This window comes from Galendromus occidentalis, unplaced genomic scaffold (genome assembly GCF_000255335.2).
Source record: "Galendromus occidentalis unplaced genomic scaffold, Mocc_1.1 scf7180000076583, whole genome shotgun sequence".
Taxonomy (NCBI): domain Eukaryota; kingdom Metazoa; phylum Arthropoda; class Arachnida; order Mesostigmata; family Phytoseiidae; genus Galendromus; species Galendromus occidentalis.
In genome coordinates this window covers 1228007-1252874 of record NW_003804572.1, presented here as the reverse complement: position 1 = coordinate 1252874, position 24868 = coordinate 1228007, and the positions used below count along the sequence as shown (strand labels likewise).

The following is a 24868-nucleotide window of genomic DNA, read 5'->3' as shown; positions in this document are numbered from 1 at the left end:
ACAAAGAAGAGGCATCGTCTACGAGAAAAAAAACTCGCGCTGCGATTTCACTTCGGTTGTCGTTGCGTACTTCCACCGTGTCGGACACGATGAAAAATCTCTCTCCTCTTGCGTACAGCGGAATTCTTTGGTTCATATCGATTTGGTTTTCGGAATGAGATTGTGAGCGGAAGCGCGCGATGGCACGAGTCCGATCGAGGGTTTTTTCAAATATCACCTGAACGTCGAGCAGGGAGAAATTCACAGCCTAGGCCAGACGTGTTTATTCCTTCTCATTCTCGTGCTCTAACTTCTATGTACACCGTTCCAGTTCTATGAGGTAACCCAAATAAAAAAAGAAGTGGGAGAATTTCGGGAATAGAAAAATCGAAAATGAAAACTCTCGGGGAGCAAGCTCCGTGGGTATATCCGGAAAAGCTTTTGCGCAGAACTGGATCTTTCGATTAGGGCATTTGACCTCCGCCGTCATCAGGAGTACGAGCAGGGTCGCGAAAAGGACCTCAGTCTCAGCTGCAGAAGACTGGGATTTCCATAAACTCATCAAAGTCAACGATCACCACAGCCCTCGGACAGCGTCTTGACGATCGGACCGCGCATCGGTTCGAGCGGATTCGTTTCTCGTCGAATTCTGGCAATGAACCGGCGGTGGTGGGCTTGTTATCAGACCCTCAATGCGAGACGCACAATGCACGCACGACTTCAATAGACAGCTAGACAAATCACTAAAGAGAGGGAATTAACAACGTGATGGAGTCGCGTCGAGTCTCGCCCGCAGGCTTCAAGCAGCGTCAGTCGATAAACGACAAGATTAACTCTGCTTTTCATCGCGCCTTGCCGAGCAACAAGCGACGCCCGGCCGTCCATCCGACCGTCCGGTTCTCCCTCCGCGTAGCTCACTCAATTCACTTAACGTCTCGTCTTGGTAATACTTCACAACAAAATGAAAAACGCGTCCTGCTTCGCCTTCCCCGGGACTTATCTCGTTTTTCACTTTTCTATCAGTTGCCCGATAATCGTGTTCCCTATTCTCGCCCATTTTCCTCACCTCCTCTTCGAATACTTCAGAGCCTCTTTCAGACAGGAACGTCATTGAGAACGAGGATCCTACATGGAATGCTCGGTATAGACGAACGTCCCCACAAACCCCCAATAGGGGTTCAAACTCTGAAGGAAGGAACTCGGGTCCGTGCCTTGAACTCGCCAATACTGGACGCTGGGAACACACCGCAAGCGCCGGGTCGACCGCATGACTCCCTTATGAACCCGCATCGCGCTCGGCCGATTCAGGCGCACAGAGCGATCGCTTGAACTGACCAACGTCGTCAACGGAGCTGACGGATATCTTCGGAGATTCTGAGTTTTGCTTGGTTGAGCCATCGGTCTCGGCGCGCGCTACCCTTTCGAGCGGTGGACCGACAAGCGTTCGAGCTCTAGGACTCCCCTCCGTATGCTTATTTAGACGAGCGCGCCTCTACTCCCACGATTCCCCGGACGAGCACTCAACAGTTGACAAAATCAAGCACTCTCGTTCGAACTCGACAAGTAGATGAACGCATGAGCGGTTGCAGAAGGCATAATGGATTGCGACAAATCGCGCTTCCGCTGCGTAAAGGCGGAGCCTTCGCGGTAAATCGAAGCTCGACGAATCAAGCTGACTCCCGAAATCCGTTTGCGGAGATGGCGGCGGCGGCAGTGTTGCAGTCAACAACTCGATGAAGAACAATCGCAAAAGAAAAGTTTTTGCAATTTGTGCCGCCGGATAGAACGAGCAAGCGAACGGACGGACGTACGGGCGGACGAGCCGACGAGCGAGCGAGTCGCAAACAAACAAAATACCACAGTTTTCTTCTCTGCTCCGTTTGGCCGTCGGTCTGTCACTGGAATCAAGTCGAGTTGGAAGGCAAGCGACTTCGTCAAGGAGCTGCGTACCACAGAGGACTCCGGATCAGACATCGAGACAGACGACCCGGTCGGTCGACGCCAGGCCGACCGGTCCGCCGACGACTGAGTGACTGGCTGTCTGACGGCTTGCCTGCTCACTCGCTCGCTCGCTCGATGCCTGAACTCTAGTGGTTGCGAAGGCGAAGAATGAGGAAAAGTAGGAAAGCCGCATTGGAAATCGAACGAGCCCCAGGGTCGCCAAGGGCGATGCTTCGTCAAAAGATATAAGAAAAAAAATCACAACAGCGACGGCAAAGGACGAGTAACCGCGATAGGAAAAAGGCAGCGAAAGCAGAAGGGGCTCATGGAAAATTGGGGGAAATTCGGTGAAGGAGAGAACGAAAGGATGAGGAGGAGAAATCTAAGGACTGCAATCGGAAGGAGAAACAGAGGTCACCCCGTTTTTTGTGGGAATCCTCCGATGGGCGACGCACGCATCCGCCATGGGCGCCGAGGGCAATGTCGAACGGAAGAAAAGTCATAATCAATGATTTCACGGGAATTTCGCTTTGTGGAATGAAAAATCGAAATACCAGCGAGCACGCAAGCGCGGGGGCGGGAGGGAAAGACTTTAGATGTCGTTGCCCCTGAGAAGTGTCGAGGCGCCGCTCCTCGACCTTGTCCCCCGGATGTTGAACTTCGTCTCAATGGGAACATCTTCCCCATGAGATCCACTCACTTCGGAGTGCTCAAGATAAATCAAGTAAACTCTTGAAAGCGTTCTCGAAAGTTCCTTTCCGCTAGGAGAAGAACCAAGCGAAATTGTCCGGTAGACAACTTCCGAATCAAACATGTGTTCTTGAGATCTGAGAACTCGGGCCAGCTTTCGACGGCGACGGGCTATAAAAAAGAAATAGACCAATAAAAAACATTCATTTTCCGGAGACTCTTAAGACGGAAAGTAGATTCCGAGGCAGCGCTCGAAAATGTTCCTCCTTCCAGACCCTACACGGTCAAACGGTTAGCCCCACCTCCGTTCTCATTATTATTGCTCTTTTGGGGCGGAATTTTTCTCACAAATGGCCCACTTCATATCATGCGACAGACAACTCCTTCTCTTCTGAGAAGGAAAGAAAACGCTTCCCAGACGTACAAACAGTTGGAGAGAAAGCCCAGGCTGAAAGAGTTTCTCAACAGAAACGAATTTCTGTGAGACGTAGAGTCACTGATCGGACCATGGGAACTTCCGTGAACCCAGTGAGCTTCTCGCGGGTTATCTACCAACGCTATCTTTGTTTCGGTGATGTGTATTCTCCCGGGGAGCGAATATTATCACAACGGAAAGAGCATTTGAATAGAATTCTCACTTTTCTAACGATTCCCCACCGAGGAACGACGAAGACGGCGGTCGATCGTCGTTCGGCAAAACCGCCGACCGAAGCGTACCGGCTACGGACGCGCCGGTGCGTACATCTTAGAATCACAAGTCGATCCATTTTTGCGCGGGAGCTTTTCAAACAAACGTGCTCAGAATTGAGATCCTCAGCTGGTCGCTCGCTCAACTCGCTTGGTTGGCTTGGTTTGATGTTCACTTGCTTCGTCTGTCCGTGGGTCCTTCGGTCGGCTGGTCGGTGGCTTGGTAAAACTCGAACTATGCCGCCGCTGCCGTCGCCGCCGTCCTGACCGTCCCATCGGCTAGGGGAGCCGGGGGGAAGAAGCGAATCCGACCACCGAACTTCCTCAGTTCGTCCGTCGTGTCGGTCCGCTCCTCGATCCGTCTGCTTCCTTCCTTCCTCCCTCTCGCACTTTCAACGAACTCGTTGCCAGCAACGGCGACCAGAGCAGTCTTTTTTTTCCGATGTCTTATATCGCCAAGGAGCTGTCTGCGGCTTCTCTCGAAAGCTTTCCGTGCTTTTCGAAGTCGATGCCGCAAAATCCGTCCGTCAAACCGTCGAAGAGCCGACGAGTGGACTGACTGATACCGGCGATTTGAAAACGTATCGCTCGAGTGAATGTAACATTTGATCCCCGCGTGGACTTCAACTGGTTTTCCCGAGTCAGCCGTAATCCTCACTCAGCCTGGAAAATTCTGATCCAATTTCATCGAGATGAGCGGAAATCTCCCGAATGGACTCCCCCCGTTGGATCTCACGATCTCAGGGGGCAGCGCTTTCGGGGAGTCGTCGCTCCGCCGCAAAGTTCCTCGGAGCGAAAGTCCGCCCAGAAGCCCGAGGATTTCGAGGAATTGTTGCTCATCATCGGAACGAAGATCGAGATCGTAGCTTCACGTTGGAAACGAAAACGATCTTGATTACGAGATAATTAAAGCGATGATGGCCAGAGTAACGATAATGGCCGAACACTGTTTCGTGTCAGCGTGGAGATTTACTTCTCACAAGCAATTACGCTTTAACAGATCTCTCTGTGTGGGAGGATCTGAAGTCTCACAATTAAAGCTTCATGACGGCCAACGTGGCGTCGACGGCCGATTCAGTGCTCGGCCGTTGAACAAGCATTAATTTCGGGACTTGCTTCCAGTGACTTTGGACAGCGGAAATTGGAATGGCGGATATTGGACATCCTCCTTTGTTGCATTGCGGTGATCCGAGGGAGGTTTCCTAACTCGCGCGGCCGACAACACCTGAAGGGTGTTCTGGTTTGCCTCACTCGTAATGATGACGTCCGAACACGCGTATAGAATTGAAACCTTTCGCGATCGTAGTCGCTATCTCGTCGACGGTAAGTCGTATTCGTCACTCCGTGAGGATGCTCCGGCTCTTCAGGATCAGGTACGACTCAATTCGAGAGAGAGACACTTTCGGTACTTTTTCTGCGCAGGAGAAAACGAGAGGTCCGTTTCGAGTTTCTTCTGTTTGGTCCTCTTTGCTTCGGACGGAGCTCCGGGAGATGTACTCTCTATTCTTCCCAGACATGTACTCTCCAACCGGGAACTTCCCTCCATCCTGGTTCGCATGAGAGCAGGAATGCTGGGAGAAAAACGCGATTCCCCCTTGCGCCGTTCTGCTCGAACTTCATCGAACGATAATCGGAGGGGTATAGGCGGGATGACAGCGAGAATCTCGTGCATGCTTGCTGGGCGATGGAATAAATATTAAGCGAAGTGAAGAGCTCCGAAATTGTTTTAAAGCCAGCCACCTCACTTTCGCCACGTTTACTTTTTCTTTCGCTTCGGCCGCTCCTCTGCCATGCCCAGCCGTCTTCTGAGTCCTATGGAGTTGTTCTCATGCGAAGTTTGTTTGAATTTAGCCTCAAAATGGGAGAGGTTGGAGGAGCGTTGGTGAGAAAAACGATGCTGTTCGGACGGTAGACGTTGAGGAAGAAAACTTTTGGTCACGTCAACGAACAGTCACGGATGCATCAGCCTCCGGTAGTGCCTGGAGGAGCCCAGAGGAGCCCGAAAAAGAAGCGTCGATTGTCCCATAGCTCGCTGTGATGTTTCACTTCCGTCCAGCTCTATTCAGTGTGTTTTTTTTTCAGAGCCCCATCCTTCTTCTATGACGACAGATAAAAGGAAAACTCGTTTCATGGAATGCTCCCCTCCGAGCGTCCTTGTACACGGTGTTGATATAACGGATTTTTCTTTACACGTTTCGTGCGTGAAATGACCGCTCACGCCATCAGACATCCCTGCCGCTGCAAAGGAATAAATCAAGCAGAAGTGCGATGGATTAGGAGAGCTTGCGATCGTCAACAAATCCCAGAAGTCTCGAGATTCAGGTGGTCAGCTGTTGACGGCGAGGGAAGGAGGAGAGCGATTTCTCTCGATCGAAAATTGGATGACATCTTTTTCATCGCCGAATCAGCTACTGTGGAACGCCTGATTGGAATCTTCTGCAATTTTTTTTCGCTCCTCTGAAAGCCGGTGATGAGGATTTCAGCGGCTCGATGCGACAGTGGCCGCTGCTCCGAATACTCATAATCCGAAAACGAGTTCTGACTGCAGCCAGCCGGGCTCCTTCCTCTGTCATCGTTGTCGGAAGGAAAACGGAAGAGAGGAGGAGAAAATTACGATGGAAATCAGCAGCCGCGGCGGAAACGGTAGATAATGCTCGCGCATAGCATACCGAGCGCTTCCAACTATACAGATGAACAGATAAATAAATGTTGGATGGCTGCATCGATCGAGGACCGGAATCCGATCGAATCAAGAATGAGATGAAAATCCCCAGAATCCACGGCCTGGCAGAATCTTGAGGAGAACGTTCGCTTGCTCGAGAGATAAGCTTCTCCTCCTTCATATTTTATTAGGACACGCCGCCGGACGTCCCATGAGACGACACTAATTGCGGACGGCCTCGATATGGAATGAGGAACTTTCGAGAAAACGTTCCGTAAGCTTAAACGGGAGGTTTCTCTCTCGTAGAGGAATCGTCCGGAAAACTTCCAGCCGATCCTCTCGACTGCGTCTCTGGCTTTTGGATGATCGGAGGGAGAATCGAAACTCACTGTCGGATTGATGAACTCCCCGATTTCTGATACGGGGAGTAACAACACCGAAAGGCGTCGGGCCTATTTCTGGTTCGGTTTCTAGTGATGATCAGCAGCCGATAACGACGCCATCATTCCGGAATAGCGGTCGGATGAGCCGCTCAGAGCGTTGGAAGCCGCGATATCCCCGCGAGTTGAGCGATTGATCGCAGTAGTTCATCTAATGGGAGTCAACACAAAAGCACTCACGAAGAGACACAGTTTGCATTCGGCTCGACCACGCGGCGGCCCCTCTTGACTTCTGTAGAAGCGACATAAATTTATTTTCCACGCGTCGGAATGATCGACGGTCGATCACAAGAAGATGGGGCGCGCGAGCGAGCGAATGGGCGGCCGGGCGGGGCGACATCCGGGCGTTATCAACGACGACGTTAGCGTCAGCCCGACAGAAGAGTGTGTGTGTAGGTTGATGATTTAGCGAATCGGCGGACGGTGGCGGAAAAGAAGTATTGTGTTTATGTAAAGTGTCTATGAGTCGTTCCGAACTCGATAGGAGTGTTCGTGCTAGCTTGGCAAACCGCTCGTTTGCTCCGTTGCCTGGTTCGTCAAGAAGGCCACCCGGCTGTATAGATTTTAACTCATCGCTGTTTGTTTGAAGATCTGATTCAGCACGGCGCCGGCCGCCACCACAACCGCTATGTCGACGTGCCTCTCGAGACGACCACCCATTTTACCGCAAAACAGCTTAAAACCAACACTAACCATCATTTATGGCGCGGGGCAAGCTTCCTCAGCAAAGCAACCCTGTCGGGGAGCCGATCAGCTATTCAGTAAGTGAGCTCGCTGCTCTGCTGTTTTACAATAACCGAAATTTTGAAGCTCCATCTTCCTCTCCATCATATTGTTCCTCTTTCGACTTTCAGTACTTCTACCGAATCGGGGAGACTCTATTTAGCTAATCCGAATCATTGGAGTTCGAATTGACGGAGGTTTCGCCCACGGCGCGACGGACGATACCGTCAGACTTCCAGCTTGCGGGAAATGTTTTTCCTTTCATTGATCCGCGCAATCCTGCGCAAGTATCTATCAAACGGCCATTTGTTGTTTATCGTCAGAGCGTTTCCCTCGATTATCGGGAGTCGGGATTTTTGTGTTTAGAATAATTTCTGCGTGGCGATCCGCTGAAATTGAATAGTTTTTGGATTCCTGCATCGGAATCGAGCTCCTGATGATCCGTAACGAGGATTCAGAGGATACCGCCTTAGACTCCTTGAGCGGTTCGCAATTAATTAAAACTCTCGCTCGGTATTCCCCGCCCCCTCTCCTCGCCCTCCCGCATAGGATATTCCGACGATCACGTATGCCAGCTCTGAAACCGCGGGAAGCTTTTGAGGTGTCGTCCAAGGCCCATGCCTCCGGCGAACTCCACTCCGACGCAAGTTCGAATGGAGCATCGTGTGAAGACGCGGATATCCAGGATCCTTGGGAATGCGATGATTGTTGGACACGGTGAATCCAGTTGGGAAAACTATCAAAGGTTAGAGGTTGGTATGAAATTGTCAGGGAATGCCACGCGATTGTTGGGCCGATGCCCATTCGCCCCCTCCCCTCCCCCTAATTTGCTCGACACTAATTCGCGAAGTTCCGGGCAAGCGAGCAGGTCTCTCGACCAAGCGATGCGCGTCGTGCATATGGATCCGTCGCGTCTCGCACCAGTACTATCGACCGGACGGGGAATGAAGCTAATCCTGTGTCGAAAGATTTCGAGTAGATGTGCTCGCTGTCTGATGACTTCCTGATGCTCAAATCAATTACAGAGTGTGGCGGCGGCGGCAACGGCAGTGGTAGTAGTCGTAGTGGTGGCAGCGGCGATGGTAGTGATGATGGCGGCGGCGGCGGCGTTGGAGACGACGATCTAGATTGGAGGGGCCGCGTTTGGCTTGATGTTGGCGCCACTGTATGGGAATAACAGCTTGCTGGCCTGCCGCCGCCGGTCAGACCGATCAGCTACGATTCAGTCATTGAGATGGAAGGCCCCGTCCGTCGTCGACGTCGTCGCCGCCGCCGTCATCATCGCCAGCGTCAGGATCCGGAAAATAAGCGCCGCCGAGAGGAAGCTTTCTTCCTTTCTTCGGCTCGAGCGAGTTCGCAAAAGCAGAATTCTTCCGTCTTCCGCTGCAGTCCTACCGACCACCCCCTTCCCGAACGAGCGAGCGACCGCCCGCTCTCCCGCCCGCCCCCGACAGCCTTGAATGTTTTGACTGGCTCGAAATTTTCACCGCAGCTCATGCGAGTCCAATAATCTGATTCGGCATCGAAGCGACTTCTGAAAGGGCCGTCGAGCTCACTCGGGAGACTCAAGACCAAGTCAGTGACTGATTGACTCGCGGCGAACAGAGACTAGCTCATCTAAATCAGCGCATAGACCGAGAGCGACAGTGAGAAAGACGAAATGAAGATTTAATAGAGAGAACGTCTGATCCACGACCACCCCAGAGATGGAATTTCATCACGACGACCGACGTCGACGCAGGCGGTGGTAGCAGGCGTCTCGGGAACGCGCCGGGCGAGCGCGCAGCCTTTGGTTTCGTTCACATCGGGTACGACCAGGTTTTTGCGTCGTGTGGGGGCTGGGTCGGGCTGGCAGGTAGGCAGGCAGGCAGCCTGGTCGCTCGCTCGGTGAGGAAGCTGCGTGCGGATTTTTCTGTTAACCTCAAACCGTCGCAAATTAGCTCATTACGAACTGTCTCATTTTAGCCTGCCAGGAAACCCCTGTAGTTCGACACTAATCCGATAGAGAGCTTCGGTTTTGAGTGCTTCGCGACCCCCTCTTTCCCCCCCGAATTTCTCGGACATCCCCGGCCGTGGGCACGGTCGGAGACAAGTGCCTACGAACGAGAATCCCGTGGATGAGGTGCGAAGAATGTTTCCAAACCTAAACAAGTCTTCAAACAGTCGGTCCGAGTGGGATTCGCACCCCCGAGCGATTTCGTTGATCGCTGGTCGCTCGGCTGGCTGTCTCTCTCGCTAAAAGCGGGCCAACAATGGCATATTGCACCGTTCTGTAAGCCGACACCACAGAGCTTCAAACTCGTGAGCCGACTCGCCGCTGATGGAGTTCCAGTATGCGGGAGGGAAGAATCACGAGTAAGCGACATGGGACGACGGCGTCTGGGCGGGGAACCTCATGAGGTCACGAGTAAACACCATATCGTACTGCTCTCTGATCAAACAGTCAACCCCCCTCTTCCCTACCCTCAATCGGCGTTCCATCTGCCGTTAACCTACGACTCTGACTCCACAGAACCTGTGTTTACCGCGCTTGCAAATCGTCGTCTCACCATACGAATATTCAGTACTCAGTACTCTATGCTCGTAACGCGCCCATTCGGTGGGAATTCTCATATGTACGACCATGTCGAGCAGCGGCACACAGGAAGCCGAGGGTACACCGACTCCGGGAGACACGGGAAAGAAACCGTCATCGACGCTTCGATGGCAGCAGCAGCAACAGCACGGCAACTGCGATCCAGGAACGACGAGCGTAGCTGGATGGCAACAATAAGCAACTGCTGCTACCCAATGTAGCAGCGAAGATATATTAAACGGAGTTCTGCCGTTGTCGTCTACATTTGATCTGAAAGCCTCTCTTGGGTGGTTGGTCTTGCTTCTCTGGTTCCCCGACAGAGCCCGTCTGCCAGCCAGCCCGCCCGCCTTACCGACTGCCCGTACAACCGCTCGGCTGGCAGGCTGCCTGTGCCCCTCGATCCCCCTGTAGTTTTTCCCTGATATGAGTTCATCACGCAAAGCTTACACCTTTATAGCTAGCTGGCTGGCTGACTTGCTGAGTAGATAGCCTGACAAACAAGTAGGCAGACGTGGCGAGCGAGCTACAGTTCGGGCGTCGCAGAGTTCAATAAAGGTATGACGAGAGAGAAAGAAAGAAGAGGAACCTTCTTCGCCGAGGCTAGCTACCTTCGTCGGAGCGACGTCGTCGCCGACATCGACGGTCGTGTCTATTGAGAGCCACGTTTTGAAAGAATGAAAGAAGGAACCGATACTCGAGCTTCCCCTGCGAGTAAGAGCGATCTTTCATCCACCCTGAAAACCCGTCTGTGGGGTGGGGTGAGTTGATGCGCGCTGGGCCAACGACCGACGTAAGTGGCTTTCGAAGCATCCTCGGTATGTCCCCCCTTCCGTCCGCTGGGTTCAGTAACGTGCTTACGTGAACTCGTAGAGCGGAGAACAGAGTTCGAGGCCCAAGTCCGGAGGCAAAAAGATATACCACGATAATTTTCGAGAAAATAAAATTATCCAATGAGTATGGGTGCTCGGCTCCGAATCAGAGAGCCACGGTCGCTCTTAGAATCGCTACACGGTTAAGCAGCGTCATTTTTTTCCTCTGTTGATCAACTTGAACAATCGATACGCTATCGGGAGAAGCAGCCGACTGACAGAGTCCGATATCGCGTGTCCCGGCTCACGCTTCGTGTTTATTCTCCTTCGCTCATGGCAAGAAGACGTTTTCGATCCGATGCCTGTCACTTGAATGACGACTGCTGCGACCGCAACGAGAACGCTATCGCCAACCGGCTCGTGCGACAACGAGTGCACCTCAACTTATTCGAACTCTGTTCGCTGTTGCGTGTACGGCGCTCTATTCTAGTGATCGATGGCTGCTCCGACGCCTTGATGGACTGTTTGTGTTTTAAGCAGAATTCTGCGTTGTGGCTTTTTCGCCACGACGCAGCAGACTACAAAGACGAGCTCGCGCTCGATATCTACGTGAAGGGCTGCTCGCATCGCTATTCTTCCTGACCTAATTGTTGCTTCCGTATTATTCGCCGCCAAGCACATGCTTTCCACGCGAGTCCAATCTCCGATGAGGAAATTCTTTCGGTAGATCACCGACGCAATGAGTCGCCAGATAAATATCCGAGTAGCCGGAGCTGTCTGTATGTGACATGCAGATAGGCTTTGACCGCTCTCACTCCGTGGGAGCACGGTGCCAAGCGCGAGAAGTCTTCGCCTCGATCCCGGTAGCCCTTAGGTTTTCACGAAAACCGTTCCGGGAACCAAGCAGCGTCGAGACTGATATCCTCGGAGGAGTTCTCTCCTGGACTAATGCCGAGGAGGACTGTGCAGGCCGTGGCCGACTCCTCCATGAAGTCACTCGCGGTGAGGCGGCGAGAGGGTTGAGGAAATTTAAGGAAAATACGCCTTTGATCACTCAGGAAGTCCGGAAGATCGAGAGGTCGATCGAGACGAGGATGCAGACCTGGACTGCTCAGCAACGGATTTAGTTTCATTGGATGCTTCCTCGCCGGTACTCCACGGAGAAGATAGAAGCGATCGACCCGGGCTCTGATAGACTCGCATCAGATTCAAACCGGCGTGAGAATCCGACCCGGGACGAGAAGCGCGTTATGACAATAAACACGCATTGAGAGGCAGGTCGGATCAGATCAGATCAGTAGAGAGATATGCAGATAGGTCAGAGCGCGTGCTCTCTTCCGGTGCATTGACCACGTAAATAGATTGGCTACTAAAGAATCATTTTGTCTGGCCAAAGGTCGTTACTTCGGCGAAGAGAAACACCAGGGCCAGCTCAGCTGCCGCTATACCTACTAACAATCGTTTTTACGAAGCCTTGATTTATTTGTGTTGGTAACACAATCGGTATGCACTGATGATGAGCCCGGATAGGCACTTTTTGGATAACTCGTCTAACGATCTCTCCATCAAGGTAGAGACTCGTGTTTCGATCACAGAGGAATCGAAGACCTTCTCGAGCTGCTCTCGACGCACAGTTTTTCGTTCCACCACAGGATCGGAGTTCTTGGCCTGCGTCCCGAGACCCTCGAGTATCGTCCCGGATAAGAAGTAATCAGTTTATCGTGGGCGTTCCGCCGTGAACAACAGTGAGGCGTACTGGTACTGCTAACGGACACGTGGGAAAGGGAGCGGCGCGTCGTTATCTACGCTGAGAATTCGAAGATTCCCCGTCCGTGAGCTTGAATTTCGGTCGATTCAATCGTAGACTTTTCGTAGACCGTCGGGATCGCTCCATCGGTGCCTAAACTTCATACGGTCGTCACCGCGGTAGCTCGAAACGTAGAGCGACCGCAGAGCCGACACGTACAGCGCCATTAAAACAGATATGTCGCGGCAGTCTGGAGCAGGGCGCGCCGTCTTGTTCTCGTGGGCTCGTGCTTACGTCGGTCGGGGCGTACTCTGGGCACGTGCCACCTTCTCATTAATCTCTCCATCGGTCAATCCATTCATTCATCCATTCTCCGAGCGTCTATCTATCCATCTATCCCTCCGGAGCTATCCGACCGACTGGGCATCGGATGTATCCTCGCTCCTTTGTTTCGCTCTCTTCTACCGAGCCGTGTATATAATAAATGTTTTTTCTAATACCCGATAAGCAGAGGTTTCCTCGGACAGGCACGTTCCGTCGTCTGACTATCCATCCAATACCTAACGCACCGCCGACGTTGTCTCAACCACCGCTAGCTCCTTGTCGAAGAGTAGAAAAAATCGAGAACTCTCACTAATCTAATCCCAACATAAATTTCATCCGGGCCTCCGCTCTACCAACCAAACGTTGTCCAGAGACGGACCTCGGTCGCGGATGCCGCCAACGAATCTGAACCACTCACGGCGAGGCGAAGTAGAGAAACAAGGTAAACCCAAGTCGACTCATCGTCGAAGCTCGAATAATCAAGGCAACTTCAATAGGCTTTTCGATGGCGAACGAACGAGCGAGCGGAGAGACAGTCAGCGCTTCCGAGACGGCTCTCCGAAAGCCGATCGACGGATACGGCGACGAGCGGAGGATCCGACGCAGAATCGCCGATAAAGCTTCTGGTCGTTGGCGACAGCTCCTACGACATTAGGATGAAGCAAATTAATGACTTATTCGCCCGCTCAGTAACTCGAGCCGCGAATGGGACAGGCGACCGAGCATCGCTGGCCGGTGCGAAGTAAGATGGCCGTTTTTACGGGACAGAACCGAGAGCTCTGAGAAGGGAGAAATTCGTTTTCGCCTCGAACCCTTGACATCTGGCTTGTACTACCGGGTCACCTCGAATGATTGTGTATTGTAATTTTCGCAGGGACAAATTTTTATTCAATTGAATTTATCCGTCCGGAATCGGAACGTGCACGTAAATATTAATTGTCAATAGAACACAAGGAGAGGAACGCCCGCTAACGAATATATACTGTGCAAGGGCTCGCCCTCTCGAATACCGACACCAAGGAAACCGGTGACCGGTGGAAGATAAGCTCGGGTTAGGGCCCTGAAAAATTCTCCGCTCGCATCATCGGATGGATGAATATATTCCCTCAGAACGTGGGGTTTTTATCCGAGGCGCCCTCCACCTCGATAGCCCATGGAACCTCTACCATCCTTCACCTCGATTCAGGGCGCCGAAATGATGATTCGAAGTGACGCGAAGTCGACATTGAGTGAGGCGGAAACTAGGCTTCGATGCCGGTCTTGGAGTTGACAAACCCTTCGGCACACGGACTCGGTGAAGGTCTTGCTCATCGATCATCATCGGTACAGATGACAAAACCATGCCAACGTTCACAATGCTTCTTCCCGCCGGGGTGGGCTCGAGTCTGGAGCGAGCTCCTCGACGAGGTATCCAAGCCGGAAAGATTCTCGATAGAGCTCTCCGCATTGGAATCAGGACATATTTCGATTCGTCGGAGAGAGCTCTGCCTGAGCTCATGCGGGACGCGAGCGCTTCCTCGAAAACTCATTCAGGCCACCAAGAGACGACTACTTTCACGCGAATGCCATTGAGAATCTCGGGTTTCTGTTTACAATGTGTTCTACACACAATATTCCGACTGCGTCAAGCTGTCTGGCCGCGGCAAACCGCTCCGCGCGTTTTCTCCCGTCCGAGATTCTCTCGGGCTGATCTCTTCGGAAATTCATGTTCGTCACGATACGGATCTATTCTGGCGCTGCGCAGTCTTCCCCCCGTGGCTATTTTTTCGTGTACTGTCCCACGATAATGGCCTCGCCAACGATCGCATGATCGCGTTGTCACACAGAATGCGTGGAAGAATCTCTCCACCGGGAGTTTGAGTGCACATACAGTTCGCGGAACTCCGCGATTGAGAAGACACGCGCACACGTCTCGAGTGACGGAGATGCTTTGTTGATTAATAAAGTAAAGACAGCGACGTCGACGGCTACGGCCGGCGGCATCTACGCGGAGCGAGTAAACGAGTGAAGCGTTCGAACGAGAAACGGGAGACCGAGCTACAGAGTGCCAACCAACAGCTCTCGGAGAAGACGGCAACGACGACGAGAGATCTGAAGGGAAAAAGAGGCCCCAGAGTGGCACCGAAAGCATCTCCATCATCTCATCTCACCATCCATCCGTTCGGCGCTTGCCTGGTCGGTCGGTCGGTCGGTTCGTCCTTCTCCCATCCATCCATCGCTCTGTCTGTCCTCTGCCCTGGGCTTTTCATTGCTTCCAGACCGACTTCTATGAATTCGTGAATTGCTCCAGCGCTCTTCATTGAAAACTATTCAATACGACACCGCAGGCGAGAGAGAAGCCAGCGAAGCGACAAACCGTACCCGAGTCACTCCGTCCAGCAGTCAGTCAGTCAGCCATTCGCTCAACCTTCCGACAGGCGGTTAAATAGGCTGCCGCCGCTGCTGCTCGAAAGCACGAAGGCAAGTAAGCGAAAGCTAGGACGACGAACGTTTGTCGGTGCTACTCGAGCAGGTTGACAAATGTCGCCGGATACATTCCGGCACGGAGCTATACACACAAAGCTAAACAAATCAAGCTGAACTATGGTCCAATGAGCGTCCTCTGGGGAGCTCGACCCCCGATCGATCCGACGGATTCCGTGCGTTCGATTTCACTCCGAGAATTCCGAGCACCCCCCTTCATGATGGGAAAATAGCGGAATCTCCCCGGCTGCCTCAATCGAGAAGCCACGATTCGCAGGCAAATTGATGAGCGGAGTGTGTACTTCGAGACGTCGAGAGGAAGAAACGCGAAACGATCCACTGCGGAGTCGGGAGACCCTCTTGTCCCGCATCCCGTTGACGTACCTACATATCTATCAGTCAGTTTGTCAGTATGTCTGTCTGTTTGTCGGATACACAACTGACAGCTACCCGAGCAGTCAGTCAGTCAGTCGGTCGGTCACTTAGTCAATCAATCCGTGACATCACTCACGAGGTCGACATGGAACGACATGAAGCAGAGCAACGCTGCCGACAGGAGGCCACTGGAAAAATCGGCGCGAACGTGCTCGTCGTCCGACGAGCCAACTTTAAACAAAGGTCCCCTCCGCTAACGACGACAGATGAAAAAAGATTCAAACCGCAGAATCTTCCAATGCCCGTAAACGAGCATTGTGCGATACACCCAGCCGTATTCCAGTCAGATCCAGAACGCGTCATCGATGGCGACGGCATCGAGAGGTGAAGTCGCTGAAGTTCTTCTTGAAAATACGTGTCCCCTCCTCATGTATATGCGAAGAGCTCTGAGGGACATTCGATCACATTTCCACAATCAAGGCATAACTAACGGGATCACAAGAAACTTACAGTCGTCGAACTTCTTTAGGGATGTTCCTCGGGACGAATCGAAGTCCTCTTGATGAACAGTCGACCGTGAGAGCGTCACAATCGCATTCGTCCGGACAGAACTCGAGCTGTTGAGCTTGCGACGACGCTAGCAAGAGGATCAGGAGAAGGCCCATGACCCCGACAGCACAGCGTAGAGCCATCGTCACTGAGGGTACTAACGAGATGATCAGTTGCTGCAGAGGTGACGGGCGCCAGTAGTTCTGGAAATTCGAATTCGGATTTAATATTTTGAATAAATCAGTGAAGAAGAATTCGACAGTAGCGGCAGCTAGAAGAGGGCTCCGGCTTTGCATCAACACACTTCCAGCGAGAGGGGATACAATCCGCGGATCCACGAATCTCCGATACTTCGAGGATTAGAGCATTTGAACGGAAGTGGAGGAACGCGCCGAACTTCTGACTCCAATATGAGGACTCTGGTCCTGAGAGGTTCTGATAAAACGATTACCTTCGACTGTCCAAGACTATAAATCTCTCTCAGCGACTTTTGATAACATTCTCATCGAGTTTCGGCAGAGAGCTCGCCCGTCAGATAGTAATTTTCCCTTGTGACTTTCGGTATGTCTGTCCATGGATCGCTGTTTCAAGGTTCTCGATACAAACTATGCTCAAGAGGTCCAATCAGAGACTAAGAATGCGTTGGACACGACCTATATTTAGCGGATATCGACTGTTCTCCAAATATCAGGAGTCGCTCATATCGACTTGAGGATGAATTCCTATGGCTCGATCCCACGCCGCCGGGCGGAACCACCGCTCTTCCGGGAGCTCAGATCTCGCAACCGAAGGTTATCTCGATATTCTCGGAGAGAGAGAGAGAGAAAGAGGGAGGGGGGAGGGGGAGAGAGCGGTATATCATCGCGAGAAACCTCTCATTTGGGACAAAAGTCAATAGACGACGAGGGAAATCGGTGATTAATCGAATCGAGAGAGGAGGATGGGAACGAGGGCATGTCATGGAATCACGAACCTGCTGGGCTTCGCAATCGTTGTCGACCTGTTGCCTTCCGAGTTGTTGGATGGCAAGAAAGTTAGGGTGGTCCTCTTCGGCAGTCGCAGGGCAGGACCCCAACAGCGTCAACTCCTCCGGCTTCACCTTGGCCCTCACTGATACAGAACGCGCACACGCTTGGAAGGCCGGCCCTCAGACCAGCTCCCAGTCGCATGACACGCTCCTCAACTACTTAGTCTTCCACTACACCCACTGCGAACTTCACCGCTGTCGTCGATGTCCGACTGGCGGTCGATCCTCTTCCTTGTCCGTCGTCGCCGCCGCCTGAGCCTTCGACAACTATAAAATCCTCCTGCCGACCTCGAGCGGAAAATCCGCAAGAGCGAAACCGTTCAGCTTTGTATCCAATTGAGATGAGTTCAGTTCAGCGCACTTCTCGCTCCGAGATATTCATCGATCACAATTGCAGTCATCATCGAGTTCCATTTGCACGTTCACTGCACGTCCAAATCCCGCGACTGGGAGCACTGGCCGGGCACGCTGTTCAATTCGCGCGGAAGAACTGTTCAGGCACGCTCGACCGCTGTTGGAGAAGAGCACCGCCACTTTTAGGAGAGAGCTCGTTGGAAAGGGATCGCGGTACGAAATGGGAAAGGGAACCGACTCGCTCCGAGTCTCATCCGTAGGATTTGAGCGGCAGATCCGCTAAATCGTTGAATGTGAACATCCCTGGAGAGCTAACGATGGCCGCAGCCGAGCGATATTGCTTGGATCGTGATACTCCCAGGGAATGAGGGAGCGTCCTGCTCGGTTCACGGCTTTTGTTCTCTTCAGAGAAAGGGCAATAATTGTCAAAGAATCAGCGGTGGAAAAAGCTGTCAATGATCTGGAACACAACGGCGCATTGCCTACTCTGTGGCTCGCGTTCCCAGCCTCCTCGGTTTCCGACGAAAGTCGGAAAGATCTGCGAGGAGTTTCCGATCACTCCCTAATAATGCATCCGGGGCTCGTCCGCCCGGTGTTTTTCCACCGATGATAGTTCATGAAGATAGAATTGTCTTCATCTGACGAATATGTTGCTCGGCATTAGGGGTGCCACACGCCCCAACCAGACGAGCATGCAGATATACGCACTCTCACACGATTATATGGGAATGTGTCAATTTTATTCGGTCAGGAAAGCGAGCTGATAGGCATTGGGGACGGCTCGGGTAAGCCGATGAGCCCAATGTCTGATGCAGCTCACTCTTCCCCCTTCCCGACATCGCGTCAACTGAAGAACTCGGTCTCTGTCGAATTCCGCTCATTGGGAGACTGGGAGTCTCCGAAGGGGTAAGATTTCTCTGAGAGAATTTCGGAGACGAGATAATGCTGTCGAACCTGCCGCCGACGCGATTCTCACCGCTATCCTCGTCGGACACCAGCACACAATCGGCGACGGGATCCTTTACTTGATACCTGACGGAATCGCAACCAAATCGGTACTTTCGGCGAATTGCGAAGCTACTTCTCGCTGATGCTGCCGTATGGATGGTGAATTCCCGATCGAGTTGCATGGAAGAGCCTTCAACATCTTTGCGGGAAAGGATTCTCATCCCTGCCGCGGCAGCGGTATATACATACAACACATAGTGACGAGAATCGTCGTTGTCCGAGCTGCGTCAGGAATTCGAAAAATTTCGGTGCGGCGTTTTCCCTTCCGACGTGACCCGATCAACTCACGTATCCCGTCCATCCGAAATTCCGTCGAGTCAGCGGTTTAAGGGCGGAACGACGCTCTGAAAATCTTGAGCATCGAGGACTTGGGGATCTGCTTCCTGTCCGGAAGCGTTTTGTCCAATAGATACGTCTCTGCCGAGTTTGCCTCTGTATGTCAGACGAAGGACACAAGCGCAGTGAGACGGATCAGCAGAATCAGGGAGTCGGGAATCTCCAGAATCCAAAAAACTGAGAGAAATTGATTCCTCGGTCTCTCGCTAATGGATGCAAAGGGATATCCAGCCAAAGCCTCCTCGGTCGAGAAAGAGTCGACCCTTGTGGAGCGGAGATTCTCCTGAACCTACGAGTCCGACTCTGGAGTGTGGGGTCATTAGCTAGTTTGAGGACGAATCTGCGACTTCAATCAGTGACAATCGGTGTCCAAGACCTGCCTGCTCTCGTACGTCTGTTTCCAATGACTATCGAGAGCTGCGGTTTTCGAATGCCTCTGTTTTCGGGGAGCGATTTCGATTACACGCGATCCTACCCCCCAACTCGCTCCCGGCGAAATTCACTCGCTCCCGGCGAAATTCACTCGCTCGTGTCACGGGCCTTGAACGAGTCAAGAGCCCGAGCGGTCCCGGATAAAAAGCTCCCGAATACTAGCACGCGGAACGTTCACCGAAGACCATTCGCAGAGTTCATATGTCGATGTTCATTGTTTCCGGAGAATTCGAGAGGCTCCGAAAGTTGAGAAACGTCATCGAGCAAAAACACGAGCAGGAAATTCCGGAGCGCCGCCGCCGGGTTAATGAGCCAGAAACGAGCGAATATTATATATGTTAGAGGTCGACGTGAGCGAGCCGAGGATTGCAAATTGTTCCTCAACCTGGGGAGCTGTGTGAGCCGGTGAAGGAGTTTGCCAAGTTTTCCCGTAGGAATGCTGCACGGCGCTGATAACGTTAGTTCCTGGGGAAGTTTGGCTCTTTTTTCCCTCCGAGCGTGCCGAAACGAAGACCCAACGGGTGAACACGTTTTTGTGTCCCCTCCAGCCGACCGAGCGGCAGAACAAGTCTCAGTCTCGGCGCGACGGTGCGGCGCGCGAACCCTCGGCGGATCCGTGCTTTCTCATTTTTAGATATATTCCGTTTATTTGTCCGATTGGAGTGCGCCCATTCGGATCCAGCCCGCCGGGTCGACTGGCTCCTATGATATTCCGGAACGCGAGCTCTGCGAGTTAAAATCGTTGGAAACAGAATCCATAACCCTGGAGACTCGCTCTCTCTCGCATGCTTCTAACACGGAGCAGAAGGAGGAAACGGAGCGTCTGAAATATTGTTTTTCCGCAAAAATGCTCGTTCGCTCCCACCTCCGAGCGCGCGTTGAGTACGTCTCGAGAAGACTCTCCCATAGAAGTAAGGAGCAGGAAGTGATCCCGTCGAGCTCGCAGACGGGGGAAGAACATGCGAAAGCCATTAGCACATTCGAAGTTGCTACCGCTCTGAGCGTCGCTGAAGGGGGCGGAACATAACACGTATGTGCATGTGCCTGCCCATCGCGAGCAATGAGTCCGTGTAGGTATGTCACACTGCTCGGACGAGGGTGCGTAGCTTCAACGGCGGGAATGGCGGCACGGATTAGATATTCTTCTGGTATCGAGAACAGCCAAGCGGTATTCCTTTGGGAAATTACCTACAGATCTGGCCATCCCGGGCATCGATTGCGGGGGGGGAGTTGCCGGAGGTCGAGGGAATCCCTACCGTGAAACCACTGCAGTTCGGGCGATATTCACTGGCACTTTTGCCACCGAAGGGTTCCATCGATTGTGACGGAGCACAACTCGAATCGGGAGACCGACCCCCTCACAGGACGCAAGACGCGACGCACGCGTCATACGAAAATTCTTCAAACTCCCAGCTGCAGTCCATGCTCGGTGCAGCTGGTTGGCCGACTCGTCCGCTCGGTGACTGTCTGTCTGCCAATCATTTTCCTTCAGTGCGTTAGTCGAGCTATTTGAAATTCAAGCAGTTACATGTCCAGTTTTCAAAGTTTCGATGCAGACAAGCTTGTCTCCCGATATGAAACTCGGTGCGCCGGACGCTCCCTTTTTCGGGCCGAACGTCGTTGTCCTCCGAGGAACGGAAAAGGAAGAATTTCATCATGTCACCATATGAGCATGGGACAGCTCCGCTCCAAATGAAGTTTCCGCTCGCAGCTGCCTCAGGAGAAAATTCAGAGTCCTCCATCGTCAGGGGAGGCGGGGAGGGGGGGGGGACTACAGATTTATATTGCCGAATACATCCGTCTTACCAGCCACAGACGGCGAAGTCGACCTGAAACAGAGCTAACTTTCGGGAGCCCGACGCCAACGAGTTATGCCAAGTTATGGATGGCCCAGCACTCCTCCGCGTAGACATCAAATGAGATACTGAATATCGAGCAGAATCAGGGGAATATGCGAAAAATGGAGCGCCGGATGTTGCTAGGATAGAAGCAGTATTGTCGATTGCAGTATCGATTGCATATCCTACCAGGTTTAGAGTTTCGTTTGACGGTCTCCGATGCGGTCAAATGTGTTGCTGCTCCCTAAGTGCGGTAATTCATATCGGGACCTAGCTCCTGATCCTCACCACAGGCTTTCCTCTCGGATATACGACTACCGCCGCGACTTCTTCCGTTGTGCTGTCGGACGAAACGGTTGCCGAGATGCGACGACAAGTATCGGAAATATATAACCACAGTTATTGGTGGAGGGATCGAACGCATTGACTTGGCCGATACAACCACCGTGTTGATTCCTCCGGGAAGCACCCTCTTCCTCCTTCCTTCCGATCCGTGGAGCTTCTTGCGGAACCTCACAGGAAGCTAGAAATTACATTTTCAGCCCAGTGTCCGATGCCGTGCTTACATACATCGAAGACTTGCGCACTTGAGCTGAGGGGAGGCGGAAAGAGACTGAGGACGATAGAAGGCAGAATAGAATGAGTTTCCCTGTCCCTGCGACGTTCGGTGCGAGTTGGTTTTTGCCTCGTACTCGAAAATGCTACATCATCTTCTCTTCGATCGTTTCAGTCGAATCCGAGCTTAAAAATAGCCCAATCGGAGCCGTTCAGTTCACGCCGAACCCTCACAGGCTGACTGACTGAGTGAGAGGACAGACAACACTTTCGCGCTCTCTCATAGAAGACGGAACATACGAGCCTACGGGAGGAGAAAGGCTCCTTTGTTTCGGATGGCGGCATCAGAAAAAGTGATGGACGAGGCAATGGATCAACGATTGGAAGGTTAGCTAACTAACCAAGCAAGCAAGCGACTGGATGGTTGGGTGATCCACGGGGTTCTCAGCGGGGTGAGGGGAAAGCCGGGACGAGGAAGAATGGGAAGCTCGACATTTTGACGGCTCACCGAAATTTCGATGTTTGGTAAACCTTTGATGACTCGTCCATTCCACTTAGACGCTCCTCATCGAAACTCGGAGTGACGGACAGCATTTTGCGGGACATGGATTCAATTTCCTAAGCATTAAATTTTGGCCCTCAGTCACGACGCCGACGTCTTGGTTTACTCATCATTGTGTTATCGAGCGAATTTATCGCCAGGCCTGAGGTCAGTCGGTCTCGGTCAGCCTGCGGCTCTGATTTCTCTTCCTGAGTCGATGGGTGAGCCTCGGAGATTTTCTCATGACTTTTCTATCTCTCCGGAGCATATTCTCAGCGATGCTCGGCGGCTCTCGGAGTTCTAGCAGCGGACTCGCGATTAAAATATGTCATACTTCAAACGCTTTCAGGTGGACAAATCGAGGCGTGCTCCATGCATGAGAACGCTATCCGATTAGGATGTGATGGAGGCGAGATGAAGTTCGTTACAGTCGGCGAAAATGTTACTTGAGCGGATGGTGTGAAGCACTCCTCTCACTCGCTCGTTCGCTCAGTGAGATCAGATTAATCCAGTCAGCTAGCCACCCGGCTGACGAGCGGAGCTGGGAACGTTGAGCTACGCGAGAAGAGATTTCTCCTCGTCCTTTTGTTTGGCGTCCCCCTTCGACATTGTGCTCTTTGCCGACACACTCTCGCTTCTCGTGCCTTCTGCGACGGTGGGTTTGTTTGAAACGAGCATATTCGCTCAATAAGATTTATCAACGCTCCACGCGGCTCTCGGACTCTGGCGGAAGTCTGGCGGCCAGCACGCGAACTCGGCTTCTGGTTTCACTGCAAAGCCGATCGGAGCAGAGAGACTCAACGAGCGATTCGACAACTGCTCCGGGGGAGCTTTCCAGAAAGGTCGCTCTCGAAAATTGCGAGTCGACCTTCACTCTCATTGGCCTAGGCTGCGAAGCTTTGCGGAAAGTCTTGACTCAGAGATAGAGGTTCGGCACGCGACGGAACATTGAGAGTGAAGTTTTTCCCAAAATTACCGAGGATCCGAATCATGGAATCAAGGTAGTGACGCTGCCCGTGGGCCTGAGAACACGGAGTTGGTCGCGGGATCGGCATCGAAATCAAATGACCGCGAATCGTCCGTCTGACCGCAATGATCGATGCCTCAGCGAGTCGCGCCTAATCTGATTTCTTCGCTGTTTGTCAAGCGGGAACTCGAACCATCCAATCAGAAGCGTTTTTATGCACCTACTGGTACGGCCGGTGGGAATAATGAAGTCAGCTCCGGTGTCAGGCCGAATGCGCCTATCGCCCTCATGAAGAAGTGGAGTCCCCATCTCTAGTCACATATGCGGCTAGTACCCGGTGGACCAGACGGATTACAGGGGGAAGGCGAAATTTTTTTTGCTAAGATCATTCTGAACGGAATCGAGACTCGTGCTCGCGATCGGGCGGGAACGGGTTATCGAAAACGATTTACGAAACACCCGGGACCGCTAGCCGACTTCCATCGGAACGAAAAAAAACACGGTTTTTTCGACATTCAGGCAATGAGGGCTTCATCGAAAACCACACGACTCTAGCGGAGCACTCTCATTAGAGAAAGCGATCGGATGCAAGTTGTAACACGAACGAGGAACAAGGAATCCAGTTGCCCGCTCCATGAATTTCGAACAAAGCCATGAAATAGGTACAAATTTCTGGCCAAGAATCACGATCATAGATTCCACCGCGCATCATTCGGCGGACACGCTCCCTTCATGCTACGTACGAGTATTCATTACCCGACGTTACCGCACGGAGCGTACTCCAGCCGCCTACATCGCAATGTCGTTCATCTAAAAACGCACGCGCGGCATTGATTCGGGATGGTTTTCCGTTTTGCCGGAGGACGGCCCCCCGGGCAAAAAAGAGGGAATGAGAACAAGTGGCGTTCGATACTCTCTTTTATATAACAAAGAATATACATCGAGTTAACCCCTCACGCTTTTGACACTTGTGCTCGTCATTTGGAGCTCGTGGCGGATTAGTTCTCTCGTTTACATCATCTTCCAACACCTCATATCTATTGCGAAGACTAATTAACGCAGTGAGTTGGTTGAACCACAATGATTCCCTAGTCTTGTGGCGTTCCCTGCAACATTCTCCCAACGAAACATTGCTCTCACTCGTTCGCGCGAGCCCCACCAAGAGGTCGCGTCGAAAGGTCGCGGCATTTTACGAACTCAGATATCGTGATCAACTCAGCAAGGGATCTCTCTATCTGGGTTTGTTTATCGGCTGGACGCGGGAGTAGGCTCCCAAGCCTACTCGAAACATATTACCGGGTTGAGGGAAACGGCGAGTGGTCGGCTCTTCCACGAATCCCTATCTCGGGTCTCGGATGCGTATTACTCGTGGACGAGGGCTAACCGGATAGGCGACAAAATCATCTGATGTTGCTGCTCGCGAGTCTCTTCGCTGCAGCTCAATCGCGACGCTCGCCTATTAGAGTGTCATCGTGGTCCGAGCTGATGGGAGCGAGATGATATCTTCTTCTCCTCTCTCAACTCGATCAGCGGAGAGGCTTGAGCTTCTTTTCTGATGTCTCCAGCTGATGAGGAGCGCTTCGTCGAATCCAGATCTGCATTCCGGGGGATTATCCGGCGATGAGTGCACTAAATCGAGCTTCGTCCACTGAGTGAGCCGAAATAGCGAGCGGCCGTCATTGATTGCCCATCAGGCGGCCGTTGACGATGCAGCACGTAACGATTCAGAATGATTCACAGTGGTGTTTGTAAACGCACAAAAATATACTATTACTCTCATGGATGTACCGGGTCAAGTTGACGTGTTCACTATCTTTTTGGTTGACTATTTTATTGAACTCTCGAC

The 24868-nt window shown here is 52.4% G+C and overlaps 1 protein-coding gene across 1 annotated transcript in view; it reads right to left on the bottom strand.

The window, feature by feature from the left end:
- sli (slit guidance ligand) overlaps nucleotides 1-16107 on the bottom strand; it is a 50186-nt gene extending 34079 nt beyond the window's left edge. Inside the window, exon 1 of the mRNA XM_029110487.1 lies at nucleotides 15926-16107. Coding sequence (XP_028966320.1) covers nucleotides 15926-16107 — 182 coding nt within the window. The remainder of the gene's footprint in view (nucleotides 1-15925) is intronic.
- Nucleotides 16108-24868: the final 8761 nt, after the last annotated feature.